This window comes from Trachurus japonicus, chromosome 14, assembly GCF_045865225.1.
Source record: "Trachurus japonicus isolate A0001 chromosome 14, Traja_1.0".
Classification (NCBI taxonomy): domain Eukaryota; kingdom Metazoa; phylum Chordata; class Actinopteri; order Carangiformes; family Carangidae; genus Trachurus; species Trachurus japonicus.
This window is the reverse complement of record NC_140920.1, coordinates 6511975-6522191: the sequence shown is the minus strand read 5'-3', so window position 1 is coordinate 6522191 and position 10217 is coordinate 6511975. Positions and strand designations below refer to the sequence as shown.

The following is a 10217-nucleotide window of genomic DNA, read 5'->3' as shown; positions in this document are numbered from 1 at the left end:
AAGCCAGTACCCCGACTGATCCGACAACTTGTTGCTTCAGTCACAGAGAAGCTCCACCTCGTCAGTCAACGCCTCCCTCCTCCTCCTCCTCCTCCTCTTCTTCCTCTTCCTCCCGCTGCCGTCATGGAAATGTAGTTTCTTAGAGAGACCGGGCCGCTCGCGCTCTGACGCAGACGGAGCAGAAGGACTTCATGTCCGGGTTTAGGTCGCAGCGGGGCGGGGCGGGTCCTCCACAGCTCTCACACATGGACCGAGCCTCTGCTGGACCTCGGTTCAATCCAATCAATTATATTCAATTATAATATCAATTTAATATAAGTCTGTTTTTAATGTTTCTTCATAACTCTACCGCCTCAACATGACCAACATGTCTAATGTTATCGGTTATGAGTTGATTCCTCTTTTTTCTTTATCAAGGGTCAACAACAGAGGTTCAGACTCTGGTTGGTTTATTGATGACTAGTTTCATTTATTAGAAATAGAAACATTAAAATAGTTAAACGGATCATCTTCTTACTTTCCTCTCAGACTGAACTCACCTGTACAGAAGGAGCTGCAGCGCCCTCTGCCGGTTCATTCAGCTCCACGTCTCAGAGGTGAGTGAGAGTGTGTACTGTAGCTGTTATTTAGTGAATGAACTGGATTTTAAGATTTTTTAGTTTGGACAAACGGGACTTAAATGAATTAGTTATCACAACACTTTATTGACAATGTTAACTGTGTGTTGGAATTGATTAACTGACTCTATGTGTGGGTGCAATGTTATCCTGAACCTCCGTGTCAATGTTTAAAATAATTTCCTGCAATAAATAAAGTACTTTTCTATTCTGTTCTCTTTCACTTAAGTATCGCTGTGCACAATTTGCAGCTGTGACCTTATGCAAAGTTGCTGTTGTTGTTGTGTCTCTGGAGCTTTTCACCTCCAGGATCATTATTTATCACATAGCAGCACAATAATAAACCACTGTGAGGAATCGTCCCCTCTGGTTCTTGTTGTTTGACCTGAATCTTTTCGACAGTTTCAGCACCAAAAGTTAAAGAATTAGGAACAAAAAGGGGGAAAAGTAAAGAGACGGTTCAACTTCTGTTTTGTGTTTTTAGCCTGAGGTGGAGAAAAGAGACAGATAAAAAAAAAACTGACCAGTTGATTTTTGAACAGTGACTTTTCTTCTAACAAATGACTGTTGTCATCAAACCTAATTACTTATGATCTATGACATAACACAACGTTTAACACTTATGGTAATTCTGAATTATAGGCAGCGACCTTCATGTTACATTTTCCCCAAAGAGAGATTAAAACATTTTCAGATTAAAACTCATTGACCTTCAGTTTCCTCCTCATTTACATTAATGATTAGACAGAAACAATTAACAGCTGAATTACTGAAATAAGGGAAGAAACTGGTGTAAGTGGTTCTTCAATACTTCGCCTGATCATCAGTTTAAACATTATTTCTTGCTTCGCTGAAAGATTGATTACAGTATCATGTTTTATCCACTGTTGTTATTATTATTATCTTATCTATTTCTATGTAACCTTGGTTTTACCTTGTTTGTCCAAACTGTATTCTCTATACATTGATGAACTGTAAAATCCCCAAAGGAGTGTAAACTAAAGAGACAAGCTCATACACGTCCATACAGGCCTGTGGAGGTTTATAATCCCATCACAGTAAAGACTCATCATCATCACTATATACAGTATATATACTGTATCTGTGTATGTGTTTACTCTGTACAGTTTCATCTGAAGCTTTTTCTCTCCTGTTTGAGCAGTTCACACAACAACAACAAGATTCAGAGTTTAGCTGATTTGGTTTCAGGGTCTTAATTTACTGAGACAATTAATTACAACAGTGTTATTAGTGACGCTGGTGAATTCCCTGAAGTATAATGATGGAACATCCTGGACTGGATTCACCTGGTGTCTGTACAGTATTTCAGTATCAGGGGCGTGAACGCACTACAGCCAAAATCAGATTACATTATATAGATATATAGATTAAATTATATATTTCAGGTGTATTGTGTCTTATTATATTTAGATGCAATGAGCCATATTGTTGTTTGTGTTTTATGAAGAAAATATCTTTAGCAGGAGGTGATGAAGAGCACAGATTTACAATAGAAGAGAAGAAATACTTTTAATAAGACTGGACAATATTGCAGTATCTGTACGTTGAACTATAATAACCATGGTTCTATTACCAGCAGCCTGTTTTGATATGTATATATTACAGGAAGTGAGAGAAGTAAAACAACATTCAACATAGATGGAGACACTAAATTTTACTCCATCATCACATGAAACAAAACAAAAAGAATAAGGAGGCATTTTAATATAGTTTATAATGTCAGAATGGTTTGATAATCAGTAATGTGATCATCAGTGCCAATAACACCTATTATCTTGAGGAGACAGATTATTAAAAATACATCTTGAGTTACACAACCATAGTTACCACAGATTTAAACATCATCATCGTCTGGTGTTGTTTGTTAGTGTCTCTTCTTCTTTCTGGTTGTAAAACTGTGACTTCAGCGCTCGAGTGCAGCACAGTCGAAGACGGTGAAGGCCAAGTCCTAGAAGCAGAAGAAAAAGAAAATGTAGAAGAGTAATAAAGTGATTGGTTTGATATAAGATTTCATATTTACTTTGTTTAAATAATCCTCTGTTGGATTTAGTGACTTCTGTTATAGATGTTTATCTCTGCTGAGACTCTGTGACCTGGACTGAACACTCAGGACCTGTCAGTCTGTAACTGGACTAGAAAACAACCTCAACATGTCCAACATGTGTTAAACTTCACAGCCCGATCAGATCAAACACCCACTGAATGTTCTTTTTTAATAATATGCATCATAAACCATGTTTAACTCAGAGTGATCCATGACACTCATCATCTCATCTGAGTTTCTGTTTCATGTTTACACTGTTTCTGCTTCACTTTGGACTTTGGATTGGACATTAATCAGTATGTTGATTTATAGGTGACTTTAATTGTTTAATGTTGAATCTGTGCAAAATAAGAGTTTGTTTATGAAGTGGTGTAAATACTGCTTCAATAAAAAAAGGTTTTGAGCTGTGGAGAGACTCAGACTGTGATGATGGAGGTCACACACACACACACACACACACACACACACACACACACACACACACACACACACACACACACTACGCAGTATTAATCCATCAGTGAAAAGAGATTGATTGTGTTTCTGATCATTAACCATGAAGGATTTATTATCATACTTTCGGACTTTAAGATTGTTCTGAAGATACAGAAGAATCACATTATGATCGCCTGTTTTAATTTATTGTAAAATATATTCAACTAATTAGCCTTCTCTTCTGAGATGTTCTTATTCCTGCCAAGTCTGTGCTGCACTGCAGATCTAATCCCAGTTAATCGCTTCATGATACAAATCAATAACATCAGTTATGAACGATACAATCTGAATCTAACTGTGTGACAGATATTTTGTCTTTACCCCGTGACATTTCTCCGACATGATGAAGAAGAGCTGTCTCAGCCTGACGCCCAGTTTATTCACGTCTTTGGTGTAAGCACAGCGGCGCTGTCGCAGTCCCTCCACCAACGAGACGTACGTCCTCATTTTGTACATCACGCAGCCGTTCTGACAGAATGAGCAGCAATTAGTGTCTGTTTGTGTGATTTACAACGGCTGAGAGTTAAAGTCAAAACACCACAGAGGAGGAGGAGGAGGATGGTGTTGAAAATGTTGGTGCAGCTGTGATCGCTCAAAAAACAAAGTGAAAGAGAAAAACAACAGATCAGAAAACACTTTTCTTCTGTTGTTCTTATTAGTTTCATTATTCATACTGACTTTCATCTTTAAAAACAAATAATTTGGCTTTAACAGATTTACTCTACTGTGTTTTTTGTTAAGAGTCATACTCACATGGACGTCCAGGTAGAGTTCAGGCATGTGTGCCATGCAGGCACTCTGTAAGAAAACAACATGAATCAGTAAGTTTCCAAAATAAAGTGATAATTTAATCTAATTCACCTTCTCCCTGCTCTGATAATACACAGTTATCTCATTAAATCAACTCTTCGGCCTGCTCTGATCTGATTTAACTGGACACTGAATTTAACATTAACATACATTTACAAATAATGGATCAATAAAATAGAAAAACCACAAAAACTCTCAACACAGCACATACAGTACTATCTGTGGAGTAAAATGTGGACTCACAGTCTCGTGGTCTCTCTTCAGGTCTGAGGCCCACTGTGTGATCTCCCGGGCCATGATCAGGACCTTGGTGTAGCAGGTCTGAGGGTAGAACGGGTAACTGAGCACCAGCGGCACCAAACACCAAACTAACAACAAGTGGTTAAAGATCGCCATGACTCAGTGTCACCTCCAGCACCAGGCTCATACACAGCTCATACTCATACACAGCCACGTATGCATGTGGACAGATCTTTAACACACCCCCTTTGTTTCCTCTGCAATAATTATACGACTGCACAGAGACAAAGATTCACCGCAGCAGATGAGACAGAAGAATCAGAGACAAGTCGAGAGCATCGCTGTGAATTTTTGTCCAAATCTTTCACTCGCACAGTTCAATATTTGTGTTTGCCTCCAGAAAATTAGCACAATCTTTTCTAAATATCCATCTCTTTTTTTGCTCAAACAACCAGACTGAAAAACAACCAGAATAAATCCAGATTGCATTTGATTTACCATCACTATCTGTCTGCACTAAATTTCCTCAAAGACAGCTCAAATACCAACAACATAATTTTTTCCATTTCTGTCAATTTCATACTATTTTACCCTATAATTAAAGAAGACTGACATTGATAAAGAGTTATATTTTATTTCTTATTCACACCTTGAGTAAATGTGAAGTTACTTCTGTCTGGTGATCTTAATCATACCAATAAAGTGATTTGATTAAAAATGTTGTTTTTAAGAAGTTCTGTACAGTAGTAAAGCTACATTTTCTGTGGGAAAACAAATAAATAAAAGCTCTAGTGTGCAACATGTCTCTATAAATATGTCATAATAAGACATTTCACATTTATCTTAATATTGAGAGTTACTGTAAATTTCCAGGTGACCTTTCCTGTATAAATATTATCTGCTGTCATCATTTCTCTGTCCACTAGATGGGGCTAAACTCACAGACGTCACCTCTTCACATCAAGTTTCTCTGAGCATCATGTTGAAGTTTCAGTGTCTAAAAATTTATGAAATAAAATTTAAAGTTGGCTCAATTATGACTGATTCTGCTCAAAGATGAAAACACACAGGACCACACTGATCCACACACACACACATACACACACACACACACACACACACACACACACCTCCTGTCCTCCTGTCACCTGGTCTGGCTGCAGGTGTGATGTGACAGTGTCATCACTCATGTCATCTAACACAGAGCACCACACTTCACTTCCTGAAGCTGCCAAACGTCCGATCGGGGATTGTTCTTCATTTGACTGATGCTCGTTAGGTCTCCCTGTCTGTAGAGCTGGAGGTGTGCCCCCCCACCCCTCCTCTTTCTCCTCCTCACCCACCCACCTCCCCCTCTGTATGAAGATGGATGGCTCTCACTGAGTGTGTCCTGGCCTGATGGAGAGGCAGAAAGACCAAGGAAATGTGCAGAGTGCGCTGTAAGCATAACTCTGCTCCCACAGTCCCAACACTCAGCCCCGTTCTCCTCTTGACCTTGCCCTCCTCGATTAACGTGGGACTCGGGTGACAAGGCAGTTTTCATAATGGATGGACGTGTTGTACAGCAGGAAGTTAATGACTGCGGAGGTTAATGTACGATGAGAGACTGGACGACGGGAAACTGGCGAAAAAAAATGAAGGAAAGTCTACAACTATACGGCGGAGACATAATGTGGTCTAAAAGCTGTGGTTTGAATTTAAGAAAACCTTTGAGCATACAGTACAGTACAATGGACTAGTTTAGTTGGATTGGACGGTCTTAGAGATCTTTATATAGAGGATAAATCCGACTATTTTGGGGGGTTGATTTGTGGATAAAAACCATGAGTTTAGACAAATAAGAGTTAATCTATCTGAACAGAAACAGCACCTGAGCTGTGTTGTTTTTTGCTCATAGACCCATCAAACTCACTGAAACACAATTTGAATATTTTGCCTCCAACTATCTGCTGTCCATAAAAAAATATGACCGTTTCTAGTAGTTTGTAAAAAAAAAAAAAAATTGACTTAAAGTCCCACTCCCGCGACCCTTTTCGGCCATTTTAAAACCAGCTCATTAGCCATGCACATTAGCAATGCACCTCTGGGGGGTGGGCGGAGACTGCACTGCTCTGCACCCGCCCAGCCGTAAAACTCCACACTGGGATTCGATCCCAGACTGGTGCATAGTCCTTGCTCACAGTGCAAGCTGCTCTACCAGGTGAGCTATACCTATTATACCTTGACAGCTACACCGAGCTGTGAAGGCTTTCACCTCTGAGCCAGATGCAGAGCGGGGCGGGAGCTTGTAGCACTAGTGCCCTCCCCTGGAGCTGTGACACCCTCAACTCCAGTCTTCCTGAAACTGCCAGTTTGAGTCTGCCATTGGTTCACAGCAGTTTGAAGGCAGAAAAACTCTGAAATGCAATTTTGCACTTCCTTCTCTGCTGATAAGTGCTCTAACACAAGAAAAATGCCACAGGAACATGTGAAAAGCTCAAAAAACACGATTTTCACGGGAGTGGGTCTTTAAGTTACTTCCTGCAAAGCACAGGTGTGATTTTGATTGACTTTACTGGAGGCTTTCATTGTGAAACAATGCGAGTGTCATGTCTTTGGGTTGTTGGAGGAAACCTGTGGAAGAGCATCTGGTTCTGTGCCGCTAACCTCTGGGCTCCTGTGGTTCACAGCTGTTGAAGAGTCTCAGCTGGATGTTTCCTCCTCCACCTCCTTTTCTCACTCTTCTTTCTTCATTTAGCAGATTCTTTCTCTTTTTTTCTGTTCTCTGGCAGTTCCTCCTCCTCAGAGACGTGAGGTTCAGGCTCCAAGTGTTAAATGATGAGGGACTCGAGTCGTCCTCCTGCTGCTGCTGCTGCTTCAGCTCTTCGTTCGGATGGATGGGCAGCTTCTCTCTCTGGAGGGCCTGATTGATCTCTTCCTCGGCCTACGGCTTGGTGGAGGTCAGCTCTTCTACTCTTTCTGTGTCAGGTTCTCAAACTCCTGACAGAAGATGTTCTGCCCACTCCTCAGCCTCTGTATCATCATCAGTTCCTGGCTGAAACGTCCTTTTTTGCCTCGAGTTGCAGCTGACAAGCGTCTTTTACAGCTCCAGTCTGCAGATCTGCTTTCACTGGAAGTTATTCTCTGTCTGTCTGTTTGGAGATGATGAACCTTCAACACCTCAGCCATTGTCCTGCAGCTGCTTGGTCCATGTGTTGGAGCTGAAGCCTTGGAGGCCTCGGTCTCAAGTTGCTGCACGAGGATTCATTCAATCATTCAATTCACACTAGAATAAACTACCACTACAAATAAAAATGCCCCTCACCCTACTGTACCTACTTTTACATTGTATCTTAAAACTTATTTTTGTTCGGTGGCTTTTAACTCAGCATGAGAGTTGTGTGACCTCTGTTCTTGTATGTCTTTGTATACTCATTTTATTACATTTTAATCTGTCTGTTCTTTTATGGCTCTTACTTGTTTTTTTATTTATATTTTTAATTCTTATTACGTGTTTTCTTCACCATTTTGTGCTCTATTTCCTGTTTATTAGTCACTATGCAGCACTTTGGTCGAGAGAGGGATCCAAAATAAAGACCAGAAACCACGGCTTCACATTGTTGTTTTTTTAGTCTTTATGTAGTTACTTTGTATCTTGTCGTTGCAGTTGTTTATTTTCTAAAAACTAATCTGTAGATGTTTCATGATCCTTTTTTGTTGTTGTTTTATGTCTGTGTTTGTGTGTTTCTGTTGTTGCTGTTGTTGTTGTTTGACCAACTCACCAAGCAGAAATGTTAAAGGTCACTTCACCATCCAGGGGTCAACACCGCAGGCTGAACTAATGAAACACAAAATAATACAAATGTCAGTCATACAGAGACCTATATACAGTAAACTGTGTTTCTCAGTATTTAAGGATATTAAGAGTAACATTATTGATACCTACAGAGATTTTAAAACACTGAGGACGATGACGTCGGTATAGTAAAACACCAGAGACATTAGAGCTCGTTTCTCTGCCTGTATAATCATTATTGCTTATATATATATTTATGTCTTGAAAGGTTTTTATGAGGCTGAGCTGGTCCATAAAGAGACTGTGGACTGTCCCTCACCTGGTGTCTCAGTGTTTAAACACCTCTGCTCTGTCCACAGTGAGTCTTTACTGAAACGTCTTTTTTTTTTATGGAGGTAGTAGTGACCCAATATCACCTCTGGGGGGCGCTGTTCTCCAGCTGACCGTGACCTCTGACTCTGCTGTGGAAACAAAGGGAAAAACACTTCAATAAAAAAGAGAGTATTTATTATAAGACAGGTTTATGAAGGACATTAAAGCATTAAGTATTTTTTCCTTAATACTAGATTATTGTTGCATTGAGGAATAATGTGCTTGGTCATAATAACGTTTATTGATAAAATGCCAATCGCCTGCTAATCTCGGGCTGTAATTTAAAATATAATAATAATAATAATAGAACACTTTGCAGTCTGTTTGGTCTGTGGAGATGAACTGACATCAATGAACAAGTACTGTAATAATCTGCTGAGGTATTGAAGTCTATTGGAGTCTGTCTCTGTGAAAACGCATTAGTGGTATTTAAATGTAATCATCACTGTATTGTATTGAATCATCAGTACAGTACTGAGGCTGTGTGAGCAGCACCGACAGTCAGGGAACCCTCAGCCCCTCAGCTGCAGCTCATCAGCCTGACAGCCTATGAAACGTGCCTCTCCAGACGCACGGCGGGAGCTCAGCCCATTACACAGGCGGCGATGTGGAGGTCAGTCACATCCCAGCGACGCGCAGAGCAGTTTCCCCCCTGAACCTGAGCTCCGTCCCCGGCTGTCCTCCTCTTCCCCCTCCTCCTGTCACCCACGGACAGGACAGCTCTCTGCTTTCGGATCCCTCATCCACGCAAGTCACGTCTCGCTGCGTGGTAGAGAAGTGTGCCGTGTTCTCCGTGTGGCAGGCAGCAGGCAGCAGGCAGCAGGCAGGTGTCCCGGCGCGTCGCTGTCGTCCGTCCGGTCACCGGACAGTCGCTGCTGCGCGGAGCTGAGCCGCACTGTTGCTCCGCTGTCGCCGCTCCGCTCTGCAGCAAAACCGGGGGGAGCTGGAGATGCCCCGGTGCTCCGTCCAGAGGTAGGTGCCCACAGCTGCTGCCCTGCATGGGTGCAGGAGGAGGGGTGGTGGTGGTGGTGGTATTGGAGGTGTGCGTGTGTGTGTCTATGTGTGTGTGTGCGTGCGTTATTCAGCCCCATTTGATCAGATAAGGGCTCCGAGCAGAGTGTCCTCTGCGGAGAGCTCAGCACTGCGGCTTCCCGCATTAGTTTTTGGAATATTTCATTGAAGCCATGATGAGGGACATGAGACACTGAGCTGTGACCTTACTGTGGAGACCGAGGATGACATTCAGCAGAGGAGGGTTTCCCCCAGAGGATTCACCGTCTCCATAATGACTCAAGTTTTTGCTGTTTAACCCACTAATGCAGCTCATGACTCAGTTCAGCTGAGCTGTCACTCAGGCTCAACTGGTAACAGCTACAATATGAATGATATTATAGTGATATGACATTAGAAATAACTTGAATAACTTATTGAAGCTACTGTATGTATGTCAGAAATATCATGTATGAATATGATCTTATAATAACATGCACATAAGCTTCAGTATAAAAGCTACATATTGAGGTTTGCATGTTTCCTGGTGCAGCGTCTCTTTTGTCTGCTGCTGCTGCTGCTGCTGCTGAGTGAGATGTGGTGACTCCTGATGTGTGTCGTCCTGCAGCCTGAGGGATCCCAGTTAGAGTACGCAACACCAGCAAACTGTAAATCAGACAGAAAGCCTCCAGTTCTGTGCCTGTAATGGGATCAGAATAGTTGATAATGGACAAAGGGGGGAGGGAGGAAAGTCTTTAACCTGTGAGTTGAGTTTTAAAGCTATGTTTTTTGTAAAAAATCTTCAATCTCTCTCTTTCTCTTTCTCTCTGTTCCTGTCTTTCCGGGTGGACAG

The 10217-nt window shown here is 41.5% G+C and overlaps 1 protein-coding gene across 1 annotated transcript; it reads right to left on the bottom strand.

Annotated features, from left to right (window-relative positions):
- Positions 1-2343: 2343 nt before the first annotated feature.
- On the bottom strand, positions 2344-4644 carry cytl1 (cytokine like 1). Its single transcript, XM_085797225.1, has 4 exons — positions 4231-4644; positions 3931-3975; positions 3499-3645; positions 2344-2586 (listed from the first exon to the last, which is right to left on the bottom strand). The coding sequence occupies exons 1-4, from the start codon at positions 4381-4383 to the stop codon at positions 2542-2544; spliced, it is 390 nt and encodes a 129-aa protein (XP_085653351.1). The 5' UTR covers positions 4384-4644; the 3' UTR covers positions 2344-2541.
- Between the last annotated feature and the right edge of the window lie 5573 nt (positions 4645-10217).